This window comes from Triturus cristatus, chromosome 11 (assembly GCF_964204655.1).
Source record: "Triturus cristatus chromosome 11, aTriCri1.1, whole genome shotgun sequence".
Classification (NCBI taxonomy): domain Eukaryota; kingdom Metazoa; phylum Chordata; class Amphibia; order Caudata; family Salamandridae; genus Triturus; species Triturus cristatus.
Genome location: NC_140594.1, coordinates 134,586,389 through 134,604,816, shown reverse-complemented (window position 1 = coordinate 134,604,816; position 18,428 = coordinate 134,586,389). Strand labels below are relative to the sequence as shown.

The 18,428-nt window shown below is 48.3% G+C and overlaps 1 protein-coding gene across 2 annotated transcripts in view; it reads right to left on the bottom strand.

The window, feature by feature from the left end:
- GCN1 (GCN1 activator of EIF2AK4) overlaps window positions 1-18,428 on the bottom strand; it is a 693,936-nt gene that overhangs the window by 95,130 nt on the left and 580,378 nt on the right. For both annotated transcript variants that reach the window (XM_085633485.1, XM_085633484.1), the window contains exons 50-52: window positions 9,646-9,759; window positions 9,172-9,402; window positions 8,566-8,759 (exon numbers count right to left, since the gene is read on the bottom strand). In XM_085633485.1, coding sequence (XP_085489611.1) covers window positions 8,566-8,759; window positions 9,172-9,402; window positions 9,646-9,759 — 539 coding nt within the window. The remainder of the gene's footprint in view (window positions 1-8,565; window positions 8,760-9,171; window positions 9,403-9,645; window positions 9,760-18,428) is intronic.

The window sequence follows — 18,428 nt, the reverse complement described above, 5'->3', positions numbered from 1 at the left end:
GGTCCTATATGGGCAATCCAAGACGAGCCTGGCGGCCGTATTTTGAAGAACTTGGAGTTTAGCTAACAGATCTGAATTAATGGCATGCAGAAGTGAATTGCCATAGTCTACTCTGTTCATGATAAGGCCTTTTATTAAGGGTCTACGGGCCTCTAAAGGAAGCCACTTAAGCACTTTACGCAGGCTCCGCATAATACCATAGCAAGTGCTGATCACATGCTTTACGTGGCCACTCATAGACAAATTATTGTCAATGTGAAAGCCCAGGTTTCGGACCACGTTCTTATATGCGGGGCAAGGCCCAAGCTTGGACGGCCACCAGTTATGCGACCAATGGTCAACAGCTTTGCCGAACAGCATGATCTCAGTTTTGGTTCCATTTAACTGGAGATGATTTCATGACATCCATAGCTAGATGGCTAGAAGTTCTAGGCGACTGATGTAGAGACCATGACCGCAAGGGCACCACGAACTTCGCACTGTGGTGTCTTGAAGATGCGCACCTCCACAGGCATCTGCGATAATGGTGACTTGTGGAATGGGGTCCACAAATGGCCTGCCCTGCAACAAGCTGCTGCAGTTCCACCATGCAGAGAGCGATGGGTGCTGTCCCAAATCAACAATAGATATTATCTTCGTGACTGTCCACCAGAAACCATTGTGCCGAAAAACACTCCTATAGTGGACATATGTGTAGCCTGGCATGGGGAACTATGGATATATAAGAGGCCATTATTCCCAGGAGGCGCATCAATGTTCGGACTGTGAGTTGACTATGTGGCTGGAAAAGAGACAGTAGGAGCACCAAATCCTTCTCTTGTAGGAGAAGCAGGTGTTCCAGGCTGAGGGTGTGTGGGTGAGGTGACATGTCTGGTGGGTTTGAGGTGAGCTTAAGGCAGTAGCCGTGCTCGATGATGGATAAAACCCACCGATCTGAGGTAACCCTTGAGGACTCCCCCTGACAGGTGCTGTGTAATCAGTAGGATGCAGGGCAAGCCAATGTTTGGAGGTAGAGGCTCTCTTGTCAGGAGTCCCTTGGAGCTGTTGCTCAGGAAAGTATCCTGTGAGTATCTTCTACCCCCCTGTTGGTAGTAGGACTGCTGTCGCCACTGGTTAGCACAGAGTTTGGTCATGAGAGGTGACTTTTGGCAAGGAGTAGCGACATAGGATAATGGAGGCTCTATGGTGGCGTCATACATAACTTGTCACTCCTCTCCTTGATTTTTAATCATCAGGAAAGCACTTAAGTGGGGCTTCCATCTCCTCCCCTTGTGCCCTGTCATAGCACAACAGGAGTCCCACAAAACTGGTGATGTGCCAGTGGGTGGTGTCACCGACTGCCACCCTTTTGCCAGCTGAGTCGATGTGCTTGCTGTCCTTCTCAGGAGAGGGGATCACCGCCTATAGCTTGGGACGCATCTCACTTAGGGGTGGTGGAAACCATCAAGGATTCTTGGGGGATATGCCCTCTGATGTACAAGGGATCAGAGGGAGAAAGTTCATATTTGTGGTTGTGATCATGCCCCTTGTAGGAAAGTGAGTTTCTGTTGCAGAACCCCCCACACATCCCCACCCCCCACAATTTGTGCCAGACTTCTGATGCACTTTGACTTGATGTGCCCTCGGTCCCTGCCAATAAGGTTTCCAGGTCCTGTGTTCTTCCCCAAAACTGTACATTTCTACCCACAATTGGCACCTCTCTGGCCACCTGTAAGTCCCTTGTGTAAAAGGTACCAAGGGTACCCAGGGCACGGTGTCAACTAAGGCCTCTAAGAGCTGCAGCACATATTGTGCCAACCTTAAAATTCCTATATCTTAACACACACTGCCATTGCAGGCTGCGTGTTTTGGTGCAGAGAAAAGCGAAGAGTCGACATAGCACCCATACCCGAGTGCCATGCATGCAACCCACTACCTATAATATAGGTACGTCACCCCTCTAGCTAGGTGCAATATACCACTGGTGAGGGTATAGTTGCAAGAGCACTGTACCCCTACAGTGTCTAAGTCCATTCTTAGACATTGTAAGTCCAGAAAAGTCATAAAGAGTATATGGTCTGGGAGTTTGTCATTACGAACTCCACAGCACAATAATGGCTTTACTAAATTCTGGGAAGTTTGGTAGCAACCTTCTCAGCATAATAAAACCAAACTGATGATAGTGTTGGATTTATTATACAATGCACTCAGAGGGCAACTTAGAGATGCCCCCCAAGAAAAACAACCAGCCTCTGGTGGGTTCCCTGACTGTAAAACACCAGCCTGTCACCACGAGACAAGTTTCTAGACCCCTGGGGTGGCAGCCGTTGATACCTGGGCCCAGAAACAAAGCCTTTCCTGAGCGGAGGTGTTCCCACCTCCCCCAGGTCAGGAAGAGCCATCTGTGGCAGGAACGTTTCAAAGGTCTTGCTGTCTTTGCAACGCAACCTTCAGCATCTTCTGCTATCAGAAGCAGGCCCCATTCCTGTCTCGCCCCCTTTTTGGTGGAAAGACAGGCTGAAAAATGAGAACAGCCCAGAAGGTGTGCCCACCTCTGCCAACCCCACCCATCAGATGGGGAGGCGAGTTGAAGTCACTTGTCAGTGCCCGCCATTTTGCAGATGACAGCCACTCAACAAGCAGGATTAGGGATTGTGCCCACTCCTCCACACGGGGTGAGCAAAACAAGCGTGTAGTGACCCTAAGGTCAGTAGCCCATTGGCTACTACCAAAATACTCCTATAACACCCCCTAAATACAGTACCTGGCAGCCAGCCCTGAACCCAGAAGGCAGATTCCTGCAACCGATGAAGGAGGACGGAATTAGTTGCGCAGCAGAGGAGACTACAGAGAAGAACTGACTTGGCCCCAGCCCTACTGGCCCGTCTGTAGTTTGAGGAGTTCCTGCGCCAAAAGTCGACTTGTACTGCAGCCAGTGACCTCCAAAACCCCAGGCAGAACTGAATGCCTTCAACAAAACTGGCAACCTCCATAGGATTGCATTCGGCTCCTGACCCCTCCTAAGCACCATGCACCTAGCTACCCCTTGTAAGAAACTAGCTCTATATATACTGCACTAAAGTGAGGTACAGTGTGTATAGAGTCCAAGAGTCCCCAGAGGTTTGGCAGAGGTTAAAGTTAGATAGAACTCTAGGCCAATTGTTTTGTATAAAAAAATATACTGTTTTATTTCTAGAACCAAGCAAGCCTGGTACAGGTAAGCATATAAATAATTTGCAGAAGTAATTGACTTGTTTGAACACAGTTGAGAATTGCAGTATAACTGGTACTTTTTGATTACAGGTTTAAGAAAGCAGATTGCAACACATTGCAGGTATAGTACATTCAATTGAATGGGCTTTTTAGGTAAAATGCAGTTAATTACTTTTCAGATTACTTTTCTAACCACAGGACTGGATCCTAGATTCAGCCCTGGGACATGTCCTCAAAACAGGTGAGTAAATGTGTTTTGGTTAAAGGTATGTTTTTTAAGGAATATTCTTGTATTTCAAAAGTTGACACTTAGAAACTTTTTCACATAGAATCACCAATGTTATCCTATGGGAGGAAATTCACTTAGCAGGTAAGTTATGTTATCGTTACTTTTTATTACTCAGTGCTGGATCCTGGATTCAGCACTGGGACATTTCCTGAAAACAGTTGAGAAAATGCGTTTTGGTTAATCGGCTGATTTTTAAGGAATATTTCCAGTTTTCAAAAGTTGACACTTAAAAACATGTTGAGAGAAAAAAGTGTCAATGTTATCCTATGAGGAAAAATGAGTTATCGGTTTCAAGGTAAGTAATCGTTCTTCTGAGTTAGGGTTCTGGGGTTAGCCTCAGGGGTCTCCCAGGGTCAGTGATGCACTGTTGTTGCACCTTCAGCGGCACTCAGGCGGCCAGGTGCAGAGTGTTGAGGCCCAAAGTTATCCTATGGGGGATAGGGGGACTCAGGTTGGTGGCTGCTGGGAAGCAGGCCAGAGGGTTGTGGGAGCAAAGCTCCTAGGGTTAAGCTCAGGCCACGTTAGGAACCAAGTTAGCACCAAAGGGGCACCCTCAGCGGCACTAGGGCAGCCGGGTGCAGGGTGCAGTTTTGAGGTCGGATGCCCTGTTGAATTCAATGGAGATTCTCCGAGACAAAGAAACACTGCAGGCTCAGAGACAAAGATCTTCCAGGAGTGACCACCACTTCGATGGGTAAGTTGGGATGTAGAGGGATGGTTAGGCACCACTGGGTTGGGCACACAAGGCCGTGGGGAGACGGGTGCAGGGGTGCCTTTGGACGTCGGATTTTCTTACCCGCTCTGGTCGCGGTAGGGGGGGGGGCTCTCCTGGATTGAGGCTGCAGGCGTCGTCTGGAGGCTTGAGGCAGGTCAGGGGTCGCTGGATCTCGGGTCAGGATCGCCGGGGGGACCTCCTCGTGATGTTTGTTCACTCAAACACAGGCCGGGCTCGGCGGGTGCAGAGTGTGCTGGATTCGCGGTTTCTGGCTGGCACCAGAAGCTGCAGTTCAAACACGTCCAGTGTTCAAGGGAGAAACAGCTTGGAGAGTGAATGCAGGCAGGTCCTCTGGGGTTTTTGAGATTGCTGGCTGCTGGACACGCTGGGGTTTTGCAGGAGCAGGTTCGAGGGGAGACAGGCCTGTAGGGCTTGGGCCAAGTCAGTGGGCGTCGTCCTCTTGTTAGCTCTGCACGGTTACCTGTCCTTTTCTTGTGGTTGCTGGATCTGAGGAAGGTTGGTTCAGGGTGCCCCTAAATACTAAATTTAGGGGCGTTACAGATAGGTAAAGGGCAGGGACCAATGGGTCCCTTCCCTGGGGTGGGTACACCCCTATCCTGCCACTCTCCAGTGGGAGGGGGGCAGGAGTCTGTCCCTGGTTGGCTGGGTCCCCCCATCCTCAAGATGGCGGGGACTCTAAGTTGTGCTTCACCTCGCCTCCCCCACCTTAGGGGCACACCTCTCTTCCTCACTTTGTTTTTACCGCCGGGTCTCCCGCCCAAAGTGGGGGGTAGAACCAGTGGGGACCAGTTGCGGAGTACAGCAAGTGGTCTGGAGAAGATCACAAAGGCGGCATGCCTTTGAAGCGCTCCTTCGTAAACCCTGGCCATCCTGGGGGAGGATGCTTGGCACCTCGTCCCATGATGTGCATTGTTTCAGGCCCCTGAGAGCCGCAAGCTCTCGACCCAGGGGTCCAGAAACATGTCTGGTGGTGGCAGCCTGCGCAGCCACTCAGGTCACCGGGAGTTGGTCGAGTTTCAGGGGGCATCTCTAAGATGCCCTCTGCCATGCATTTTACATTAAATCCCACACTGGCATCAGTGTGGGTTTAATGTGCTGAGAAGTTTGATACCAAACTTCCCAATCTTCAGTGCAGCCATTATAGTGCTGTGGAGTTCCTAATGACAACCTCCCAGCACCATATACTCTTAATGGCAGCACTGCACTTACAGGGCCAGGAATGGACCTGGGTACTGTAGCGGTACAGGGCTCATGCACCTGTACCCTCACCACTGGCATAGGGCACCAACCAATAGGGGGGTGACTGATGTATGCCAGGGCAGTGGTTTGTGGGCATGGCACACAGGGATGTGTGCCATGTCGTCTCTGTTTTGTTCTGCACCCAGACACTCAGCCTGCTAAGGCAGTGTGTGTGTGTGTGTGTGTCAGGGTACAGGGCCTCTAAGGGTGGCACAATAAGTGCTGCAGCCCATTGGGGCATTCTCTGGTCACACTGCCCTCGGTACCTATGGTACCATTTACCAGGGGCTGACATGTGGCCAGAGATGACAGTTGGGTTTAAGGCTTTAATGCAGTTTTATGGAAGGAACACAGGCCCTGGGTACCTGATTGGCAGGAGCCCAGGGAACACTCAAAGTAAATCAGCAATTCAGCAAAAAGGGGAGCATACCATGCAATAGAGGGCACTTTCTCTCACCCCTGCGCCGCTGGTGGTGCGGACCCGGGACCCTCTTTGCCCTGAAGTTAATCCTAGGAGCTTGGCTCCCAAGACAGAGTAGACTGCCAGTGAGCAGCCCCCCAACGAAGTTGCCCCATTGGCTCACATTATTATCCTGCACTCTGCACCCGGCTGCCCTAGTGCAGCTGGTGGTGCAATTTGAGAGCCTATCTGGACCTTGGGAACCTTGGTCCTGACCCCCAAAACTCCCACTTGTAAGACATTTACTTACCTGTGAAACCGATAACCATTTCCCCCCGTAGGAACCCATGGTTTGAAATTTTTGGCCTAAAATGTTGAACTGATGTTTGTATGGAGAAAAGATAATTAAACTGCAAAGTCTAAAAAGGCTTACTTACCTTGTATTGTGAGAAAGGCTTACTTACCTTGTATTGTGAGATCCCTCGGTGTGGTATCTAGGTCTATCACCCTAAATAGTCATTGTAATCTGAAAGTAATCAAAAAGTATTCTAAAAGCAACTAAAGTCTAATTTAAGCTGCTTTTTGAAACCCTACCAACCTATATTTGCAAATTCATTCCTTTCTGTGTCTAGGTTTACAATTGAAAGTATATTTTACCTACCTGTACCAAGCCCTGCTTGGTTCTAGAAATAAAATACAAGTATACCTTTTTTATACTTACCCAAGTGGTCTGGGTTCTGCCTCCGAGTGAATGCCATCAGTCTTGATTGAGTGAATACAATAAAGGCTTCACACACCCACTGGATAAGCCTAACTGCTCACCCACTCTACCACAAAGAGAGCGGTTAGTACATACCTAATTTAGCCTCTGCTATACCTCTGGGGGCTCCCTGAACTCTGTGAACACTATGCCTTACTTTGGTATAGTATTTACAGAGCCAGCTTCCTACACCCCTTAGCATTGATATACACAAAAGGGCACACTGTCCTGGATAGTGTCTCGACCAGAAACCATCGTCCTCAGGCGGAACATTCATGTCTATGGTACGGTAGGCATCTGCACACTAAATAACCCCATGATATGCAGTGGTGTCATCTGATTGGGGAGGTCCCTTAACAAGGACATGTTCTAGGTGTGGGTACCCCAGGGGTTCTATTTCATAGTCCTCCCATGGGGCATCTGTGGGGTGTTCGTACAGAGGGGCTTCCAAGCCCTCTACACGGGAATAGGGCCTAAGGCTGCCTGTGTCCAAAAAGGACAGCATTGACACCTGTGGCAAACATGGGGAGGTAAAGAAGGTGGAGGTACCATACGGTGAGACGTTGCAGGTGGAGTTGGTGTAGAAGGAGGTGAAGGGCTTGCAGCCTTGTCTTTGAGCCTTTAGGGGCAGGGCTTCTCTTTATGGAGTCCAGGCAAAGTCTTTCCGGGGTTAGCAGATATTTTCCGGTGCAGGGTGGACAATCACTACCTCCATCAAGCTTCTGCTGAAGCTTCTCGAGGGAGGGCCTTCGGAGTGTTTAAAGCCGGCCGTGCACGGCAATGTTTGGGCAGACACTGGTTTAAATGGTGCCTTAAGCTTTGCCATGTGCTTGGATGTCTCAGCGCCGAGACATCTCATAAGACTCGAAGCTCGATGGGGGTTGAGGCACTTGCAGCGATTCCATCTCTGCTCTCATGCCTTGCCTCAATGCTCACCGAAGCCCGAGGGTTAAGCATGGGGCTTGATGCCTGACCCTCTTAAGAGTGGAGCTTCCCCTCAGCTTTTTGTGTTTTGCGATCTTAGGTTTTGACTGTATTCATGACTCTCAACATGGACTTGCTGCAATGGCCGGTGGCAACAGGCCATTGCAACTGAGCCGGATGGAGTGCATTTGTCCCAGTATTCTCTTATTCATCGGGTACGGTCTCTCAAGCGAGTAGAGGGAGAAGAGGAGGGACAACCATCAATGTAAAAAATCTTCTCGGCGACAGGAGTGGAAAGAAAGGGTCCCGGAGCAGCGAACATTCAACCTTTAATGCGTTGAGTCCAGGAGCAACGCTGATACACCCCCGAACCCGATAACGGACAAACGCAATCGAACAATGGAGCCCATGAGCATTTTACCTAGGGAAGGAGTCATACCATACCTTGTGACTAGAAAGACGACTTTGAAGAAAAACAAGTTGCAAATGTCCAAGCTCAAAACTAGATGGCTGGAATATGCAGCACATGTGCATCTACAGCCACACACTCTATGAATATAGTTGTATCACATTTCAAATTTCCTTGGTCTTTAAATAAAACTGTGAAACCATTCTGAAATTCAATGTGCAAAGAAATCGGTCGGCTAGAAGAGATCATTGGAATAGAGAGTCTGGAATAGATCAGCCACTTTAAAATGAAGCAGCAACAAACAGCACAGATCGGTAACCTGAGATCGAGCACCACAGTCTTTACTGCTAAACTACAATCAGGAGTACCACAGACTTCACATGACAAAGTTCTTTTGCCTTGACACCCAGGGTGAATCACTGTCGTGCACTGATGATTATCTTTATTTAGAGATCTTCATGCACCACAATGCAAATATATTATTTGCTGACTCTGCAAACATTTATTTACTAATCATGTTTCAACCTTTCTCATGCACTTGTTTTTCACCAGCTGTGCTACCGTCTCATTGCTACACTCATCAGTGCATTGATTGCCAAACCTTCTGATTACATACCTAACTCCAGAGTCTTCGCTAGTCCTGATCCCATTTAAAAGTTCCACAAACAGAGGATCAACTTTTGTGTGTATAGCTATGAGCTTTCCTAGTGCATCAGCAGCTTTCAGTCGTACTGTGCGGTTGGAGTCCTGCAGTGCTTTAGTGAAGGTTGTCTGCAGTTGAGGTAGGAAAGGCTTTAGGGCAATGCCAACCTGTAAGAAAAGAAGTGTGTTGAGATAAGAAAGTTCAAAGTGACAACAGCATCAACACAGGATGAGAAACACAGAAAAACCAAAGTGATTTAGCTGCCAGTCTGTTTTGTATTGTGTCCTAGTCTAACACATAGATACCTACAAATCCCAAACTTCAGGTCCCTTACACAGCTATTCAGCCTCTCAACAGTCACGGATAGGTTATCCTTTAACAGCTATACTACATATTGAAAACTAATTTCTTATCAGGTCCTGCACACGACTGCCATACGTTTTGTACACATGGGTCAACTACCAGGCTCAACAAATCTTCCAGACACAGAACGTCTTGCAAAACGTATTATGCACTATGGATGACATGCATTCCTTCTCAAGCAAGGTAGCCAAGTATTGATAGTTCATCCCAGCTTACCTTGGCTAGTAGCAGGCTCAGTGTCTCCAAAAGTGCCACCTTCACATTCCAGCTGAAACGGTCACCTAAGATGCGGATGAGCGGTCCAGTGATTCCAACCACAGAGGGTTTAAGAGCATCTGCTGATGTCAACTTAATAACTAGCCCCAAGGCTTTGGCTGCCTCCTCTTTCTGCTCTGGGTTTCCAGTCAACACCCCCTCACGCAGAATGGGAAGAATGGAGGTTACACCCTGAGAAAAGATTCAAGATGGGGAAATAAACATTTAGACAGCATCCTCCTAGGTCAACTCCAAAGCATCATCCTCTGAAATAATTATACCAAATCGAACTAGGATATCCTGCCCAGATAGAATATAAATCAGTGGCCCCATAAGGATAATATTTACAGGTTTTTTTGAAGGTACTCGTCATCAGTGAATGATATGAGAAAGTTGTAATTGGGAAACCATCTCAGAGATGATGACCCTTCTTACTTTTTTGGGAATGCAGAATCCTGGAACGTGCTCTCCTTTAACCTCATTTCCCACCATTCGGATGTCCCTGTGAAGGTCTTCAATGAGAGCCAGCTGATTCCCAGCATCCAATTTCTGCAGATATTGTCAGTAGATCAGAGAAAGGGAGAAGTTAAAAAACACACTCAGGCCAACGACTCAAATTAATGGCTTGAAATACAAGTACCATACACTTCTTAAATATTAAACATCCTTGTCCTAAACCTTGACTTAAAGTTTTATAAAACACCGAAGACAAATATGCATGATCCCATCCCCTTGTCTGTATGGCTGCCCTTACTGGACTTTTTAACATCTCGGTTTTCCTCTTCACACCCCTCATTTCACTACTAGTTTTCAGCAATCACCTAATCCTTGAAGGATTTTTGCTTCTTCAATGGACCCCTTCTTTTACCGACAACACTGCATTTGTGCTGTGATATATAGCCTCTGGGACAGGAAACCATGGGCTAGGGAACTGTTCCCAGTAGTGTTTAGCCTCTGCAGGCTGCTGGTGTCACTGGACCCCACTTAATTTTTAGGCAAGCAGGTGCAACTAGGATGTTGGTCTTTTAATTTGTTTTCTGCTGGACACCCGAGCACACCACTGGTAGCTACCTTTCTCCCCTTATTATATTACTTCTCTCTTATCTATTTCTTTTTCGATTACTAACAGCTTGCCATTTTATTTTTGCTGGTTCACAACCCTGGCCTTGAGCATGTCAACTTTGATACAATGGCTGCAACACTAGAAACCACTCGATTGCTGGCATTATTTGATACAATCCACTGCTGATAGGCCCCATTAAGTAGTTATATACCACTTATAAGTAATTTGTTATGGCCTGTCCAGAGCCCACTTGATGCTAGACAGCATAGTTCTGGATTTAGATGCTGCCATTTTCAGGTGGGAAGATATAATTTATCTTCCTTTCTGGCAGAGTACAGATGTATGGGTGCACCCACACTACATCACAACCATGACAAGGACAGGCCATTACATCAACTCCACTACATTATGAAACATTACAAGTCAAAGTTGAGTAATAATAGAACGTTAAGGGGAAGGGTTCATGTAGGAAGCTGGCTCTTTATAGGACAGCTCAATAAGTTGATATACCATGTAAAGAGTACATGGGTTCCCTTATGAGTGGACAGGGGCTTGCTATGCAATTCCAAAGTGCTCTGTTAGGGGGTAGTGCGGTTGAGCAGCCTTAGGCTTAACACAGAGTGCAAGACACTTGCAAATACACACAATGATCAATAAATGACATACTAAGAAGGAGATCCATACCAATTTATAAAAATAGCCAATATCTTTATATATGATTTGGCAACAGAGAAAAATCGTTCAGGTAAGCACGTTTTTAAATATAAATTATTTTTACTTTAAAATGTGGACAGTGCAATTTCTGAGTTTTGCAATTTTATCCTAAGGAAGGAAGAATAAGTTATACAAGCAGGTACAGTACATCGACTTACTGGACCAATCTCCAGGAGTTAGGGTGAGTGGTGGGCAAGGTCCAAGACAGCACCAACAGTACACAGCCAGCGGCACGAGTGCATCCGGGTGCAGGGTGCAAATCAGCGTCGGGAGTCCAATGCATTTCAATGGAGATCTGTTACTATAAAAAGAGGCTGCATGCTCTCGGAAGTCCGTCGGACAGAACCAGTAAGTGGAATCAGGCCTTGCGATACTCGGGAGACACCTAGGGCTCTCTTCCCCAAGTGCAGGGGTGTCCTTAGGGGTCAGGCTAGTCCTTATTGGAGCAGTCGCGGTTGAGGAGGTGCCTGCATGCAGAGGCTGAAGACGATGTCGTTGAGTCCTGGAGAGGTGACACCATGATGGACTTCAGCTCTGCAGAGCTAGGGAACCTTATTGAGACCGGTGGCCCACTTCAACTCGGGTCAGAGGCGAAGGGTGGAGTGGTGGGCTTTGGGTGTCGGGTTTTGGCTGTTCCAGAAACCTTAGAGTCTTCTCGGTTGGCGATTCTTTAGAACATATCCGCTGGTCACGGAAGGTCCTGAGCCTTTTTCGAAGGCAGGTAGTCCTCCCAGGTTTCCGGAGTCATAGCTGCAGGACGAGTCGACTTTGGCGCTGTTTTGATGAGGGATGCAGACAGGCCGACAGGGTTGTTACCAGTCAGCTGCTGCTTCTCTATTCTCTGCTTTTGTGGCTCTTCGGTGTCCTCCCTCTTCTTAGGTCACCAGGATCTGCTTCTCTGGTGCCAGGCACTCCCCTAAATAAATTAATTTAGGGGTGTAAGGGGAGTGAAGGCTAGTAGCCAATGGGCTACTGACCCTTGGGGTCACTACGCACCCTATAGAACCACTTCCTGTTGGAAGTTTGCATAACCCTGAGCTACAATTCTTAAGTATGCCGTCACAAAGATAGCCACTTCTGAAAAAATGGTTTCCCCCTCACAGTAGCCCACCTTAGGGGTGGTACTAGCCTGGAGGCGGCACGCCTACCAGACTAGCTAATTTCCCAGCCAGTCCAGGTGCCAAAGGCCTCTGGACATGGGGGGTGGCTTTCTCTCTTGTGAGTGGAGCCAGATTCGCATTCCAAAGGTGGCAGCTTCTTTGATGCTGCCGGCACAATGAGTCTAATCAGCAGGTCTGCCTGTAGGAGGGGGTGTTACACCCTCTTCCCAGACATGCTTTTGTTCTAGGTCTCCTGAGAGCAAAGGCTCTCCCCCGAGGAGGTCAGAACAACTTTTCTGGTGGCAGAAACCAGTCAGTAAGGACACCAGAGGCTGGTATGTTTTTAGGGGACACCTTTAAGGTGTCCTCTGGGTGCATGCATTGGTAAATCAAACACTGGCATCAGTGTGGGCTTACAAATACAAGATGTTTGATACTAAACATCCCTATTTTCAGTGAAACCATCATGTAGCTGGGGAACTCCTTTTTACCAGTGTCCAGCATGTTTTAAAATGGCTTCCCTGGTCATTTGTACTGGCAGCAATGGGACTGACCAGCACAGGAGCATATCTACTCGTGCAGGTATGCCCTCACATGTAATATTCAGCATGCTGCCTTAGGGCTGTGAGGCCTGCTATAGGGGTGACATGCAAATATGATATGCAGTGGTAGGGGACGTGGCACACAGGGATGTGCGACAAGTTGTGCTTTAACTTTTGTCTGCAATGGCAGTCTTGCATGTGCTTGGTGAGGGGTCCCTTAGGGTGGAACAGTTCGTGCTGCAGCCCTTAGGGGCCCTCTTTAGTACCCCTGGCCCTAGGTACCAGGGTACCATTTGTTAGGGACTTACAGAGGGTGCTAAAGGTTTTGCCAATTGGGGGAACAATTGTACAGTTTTGGGAAAGAGCTCTGGCGACCTGGTTAGCAGGAACCCAGTGCACTTCCAGTCGAAATCACATCATGTACCAAGCAAAAAGTGGGGATGATCATGTCGAAAAGAGGCATTTTCTTACAGCTCAATATTTGAATAATAAACAGGGTAAATTCACCTTAACGTAATAAACAAAAGCAATAAAATTAAAAGGTGCAGTTTGATGGGGTTGGTAATGTACTGACACCACCAGTGTATGGAAATTTATTACTATTTTTTGTTTTTAAGTATGCACTTTACAATGCCCTGTAGTTCGAACACACACACACACACATTTAACTTGAGGTTGAGGAACCCTACCCTCCCTCCTTTTAACATCCTAGAGACACCATCTCACCAAGATCACATTTGGTAGGATAGGCAACATGCCCTTTAAACTCAAAGTCCATTTTACTTGTGTGGTTAGTTAATACTAGAGCTGTAATCTGGAATACTCAGCAAACTTGTGATATTAGTTTTCACTTTGAACTCCACATCTTGCTTCTTACAGAAACGTGGTTGTCTGACTGACACAATCAACTGTTGCATTTGCAAACTTGTTCCATGTTGTTAGCATGGTCTCTAAATAGAGAGACCTTAATAAGCAAGGTCAAGGAGAGGTGCATCATTGATTAGGATTATTTGTCCTTTAATTCCTCTCAAACCAGATTTATCAATGGATTTGAGTCACCTATCAGCACCTGAATTATATAATATAACTATGCTATAATGCATTTATCAAACTGTAACTCCAAGGTATGGCTGCTAGTTTCCAAAACTTGTTCGGAGATTATGTTACATGTATCTTGTAAGTAAGTGGGTTTCTGTTGCAGTAACCCCCTCCTTTTTTGCCTAATAGCTGATGCACTTTTCCTTGTTGTGCCCTGGGCTCCTGCCAATCAGGTGCCCAGGGCCTGTGTTCCTTCCCTAAAAACTGCCTAACAGCCAAAACCCAAATTGGCAAACCCTGGCCACATGACAGCCCCTGGTAAATGGTACCCTAGGTACCCAGGGCCTTGTGACCAGGGAAGGCCTCTAAGGGCTGCAGCACTCATTGTGCCACCCTTAGAGGCCCTGTACCCTAACACACACACACACACTGCTCTTGCAGGCTGAGCGTCTGGATACAAGACAAAACAGAGAGTCGACATGGCACACATCCCTGTGTGCCATGCCCACAACCTACACTGCCCTGGCATACATCAGCCACCCCTCTAGCTGGGTGCCCTATGCCAGTGGTGTGGGCACAGAGGCAGGAGCCCTGTGCCCCTACAGTACCCAGGTCCATTCCTGGGTCCTGTAAGTGCAGTGCTGCCAGCTAAGAGTATATGGTGCTGGGAGCTTGTCAAACACGAACTCCACAGCACCATAATGGCAGCACTGAAGACTGAGAAGTTTGGTATCAAACTGCTCAGCACATTAAATCCACACTGATGCCAGTGTGTGATTTAATATACAAAGCACCACAGAGGGCATCTTAGAGAGGCCCCCTGAAACCTAAACCTACAATCCACGTCTGTTCTGAGGCTGCCTAGGCTGCCACACAGCAGACATGTTGCTGGACCCCTGGATTGGAGAGCCCCTGCTCTCCTGGGTCTGCAACAATGCACATCCTGGGCGAGGTGCTAAATCTCCTCCCCCAGGATGGGCAGGGGGAAGCTTCAAAGGCATTCTGCCTTTGTGTGCTTCCCCAGGCCACTGCAACCCCCCACTCAGGCGGGAAGCTTGGCCGGAAACCCCAAATAAGGACAGGGGATGTGCCAGCCTGCCAACCCCACCCCTCAGGTGGGGGAGGCGAGGTGAAGCACATCGCCGGGCTCTCACCATCTTGAAGATGGCGAGAGCCCAATCAGGACTAGGCTCCTGCCCCCCTGCCACAGGAGAGAGGCAGGATGGGGGGTGTACCCACCCCAGGACAGGGACCCATTGGCCCCTGCCCTTCACCTACCTGTAACGCCCCTAAATCTAGTATTTAGGGGCACCCTGAACCTTCCTTCCCCAGATTCCAGATTCAAAACTACAAAGAAGAGCCAGAAGAAAGAAGACCTGCCCTGCAGCTGCTAAAAAGAGGAAAACACCAACTGCTTTGGCCCCAGCCCTACCGGCCTGTCGACCCTCGAACCTGCTCCTGCTCCAACCCATATCTCTTGTGGCCAGCAACCTCACCAACCCCGGAGGACCTGGCTACCTTTTGGCTCTAAGTCCCTGGGACTCCCATGAGTAGAGGCTCTACTCAAAACCTACCTCTAATCCCTGGCAGCAGCCCGGAACCGCGAACCCAGCACACTCTGCACCAGCCAAGCCTGGCCAGTGCCGGAGTGAACAAAGACCCCGAGGACGACCCCACGGCGACTGTGACCCCGAGTCCGGCACCCAAGGACCTCCCTCGACACTCCTGAAGAAGCCTGCCGCCTCAGAACAAGGTGCCCCCCCCTACCGCGATCAACAAAGGGTAATATTTCCCGACACCAAAAGGCACCCCTGCACGCGGCGCCCTGCGGCCCCCTGCGCCCAATCCCGGGGTACCTACCTAACCTCCAACTACCCAACTTACCTCTCGAAGTGGTGGTGGCACCTGAAGAGTCCTCGTCCCAGAGTTTGCAGTCTTTTTCTAAACCGGAGATTTCCCATTCAAATCAATTGAGCGCCCGAAGGCTCAAAAGCACCCTGAACCCAGCCGCCCGAGTGGCCCTGGCAGTGAAAACTCTACACCTACCTACTTCCCCACTTGCCCTGAGTAAGGGACCAGGAGCCCAGCTCCCACAGCCGCGTGGCTTGCCAATCAGCAGCCACCAACCAAGGCCCCCCTATCCCTCATAGGATAACATTGGGCCTAACTCTCTCTGCACCCGGCCGCCCTAGAGTCGCTGAGGGTGAACCAACTGTACCTACCTGACCCTGGGGGACCCCTGAGTCTATGCCCAGAACCTCAACTCTGCCAGTCGAGTACTTACCCTGAAACCGATAACTATTTTTCTCATAGGGTAACATTGACTGGCTTTTCCTGAAATTTCTTCTAAGTGTGAACTTTTCAAATCTTAAAATATTCACCAAAAATCAGCCGAGTAACGAAAACGAAATTACTCACCTGCTCTTAGGTGAGCTCCCAGTGCTGGATCTTGGTGCCCAGCACTGACACTGAAAAATACTTACAACTGTACTTCCCAGTAACTCAATTTTCTTCCATAGGAAACCATTGACTGTTTTTCTGTGAAATTTCTTCCAAGTGTCGATTTCTGCAATCTTTAAATATTCTTCAAAAATCGTATAATATCTGAAAACGTAATTACTTACCTGTTTTGGATAAAGGTCCCAGTACTGAGTCTAGGCACCCAGTACTAGATTACAAAAGTAACTAGAACATACTGTACCTGCAACTTGAAGTTTCTTCCATAGGGAATCATTGACTGTTTTCCTTGAAATATTTTCTAAGTGTAAACTTTCCAAATAGCTAAATATTGTTTAAAAATCATTACAGTACTTAAGTCGCCTTTCATCACTTGATTCTGAGTACTGACCCAGGACTGAATCTAGGATCCAGTCCTGGAATTCCAAAAGTAATCTAAAAAATAATCTATTACAAATAACTTGAATTTATCATTGAGCTCAATGCATTGTTGTGTTTAACCCCTTGCGTGCGCATGACGGAACCACTCCGTCATGAGCCACGGGCGGCGTGTGCTCATGACGGAGTGGTTCCGTCATGCTGCGGCCGCTCCTCCCACGCGGCACTGATTCCCCGCCTGTGCGGGCGAAATAGAGAGTGGGCGGAGTCGTGACGGAACCACTCCGTCATGAGCACAGCTCGCCCGTGACTCATGATGGCGCCGCGCTCACCCCCCCAGTGCCGCGGCGGAATTCGCGCCGTAGCGAAGGGGTTAAAATAGAGTTGCCTATTGCAACCACTTGTAACTGTTAACAAAAGCCAATTGCATATTGCAAAAGTATTTATATAAAGCATCTCATTCTGAGAAAGTATATTTTAATTCCAATTGTTGGTTCTAAAATAAAACAAGCATGTATTTTTATATATAAACCATTGGCCTAGAGTCCAGTTATTGAGTGTGTGAGACCATTTGCTAACTGAGTGTGTACAACAAATGCTTTACACTGTCCTCTGATACTGCCTTACTGCTCGACCAAGCTACCACTTTAGCGAGTAAGGTTATATCTAACTTTAGCCTCTGTCAAACCTTTGGGGACTGTGGACTCTGTACACCCTGTACCTATTAAGGAACAGTATATACAGAGCCACTTTCTCACATATCTTGCTCAAAGCTTTGTAAGATGACTGTGAGAAAGTGCCTCTTTTGACACGCACCTCACTTTTTGCCTAGAAAATGATGTGCTTTCAATTGAAAGTGCACAGGGCCCCTGCTAAAGCTCCTTCCCTAAAACTGTACCACGATTGGCACAACTACAGACCGCCCTGTAAGTCCCCAGGAAACGGTACCGCTGGTACCAGTAAACGGTACCGCTGGTACCCATGGCATTGGGACTGAAGAGGGTGTCCTAGGGACCCCTAACCAAGGCCATACAAGCTGCCACTGCAGCCTACATGCCTAGGTGCAGACAAAAACGACTAAGTCGACATGGCACACTGCCTGTGTGTCATGTCAAAGCAGCACTACCCAAGGTATGGGTAATTTACCCCTCTAGCAGGCCTTACAAGCCCTAAGGCAGGGTGCACTATATCTTGGGTGTGGGCATATCTGCATGAACAGATATGTCCCTACAATATTTTAAGTCTATTCTTAATAATGTACGTGCCAGGGAAGCCACAGAGAGTAGATGGGCTGGAAACTTGATAGCTAAAATTCCCCAGCACCATGATGGCTTCACTGAACCCAGGGGTGTTTGGTACCAAACAACTCCTTTTATAAACCCACTCTGATGCCAGTGTTAGATTTATTCAAACATGTGCTCAGAGGGCATCTCAGAGGTGCCCCCTGAAAACTACCAACCCTGGTGTGGTTTCTGACTGGCTTTAGGCAGACTGCCACCACCAGACATGTTTCTGGACCACTGGGTCGATAGCCCCTGCTCTCTGAGGCTAGAAACAAAGCTCACCCTGGACGGAGGTGTCATACATCTTCCCCCAGGAAGACCCAGTGCGCGAGAGGGAAGCTTCAAAGGCCTTGCCGCCTTTGTAATGCCACCCCAGCCTCTACTGCTAGCAGCAGATGATAGTCTTCGGTTCGAACCAACACTTTTGGCTGGAGAACCGGCAGGAAAACTAAGTGAGAATAGGAGGTGAGTCCCCCTTCGCAAACTTGACACCTCAGGTGCTGGAGGCGAAGAGAAGAACATTTTTCAGTGCCCATATTCTTGAATATGGTAGGACTTATCCAATCAGGACTAGGACTATGCTCCTCTCCCTCAGGAGGGTGTGGGCACCCCAGGAAAAGGACCCTACCTGTCACTACCCTGT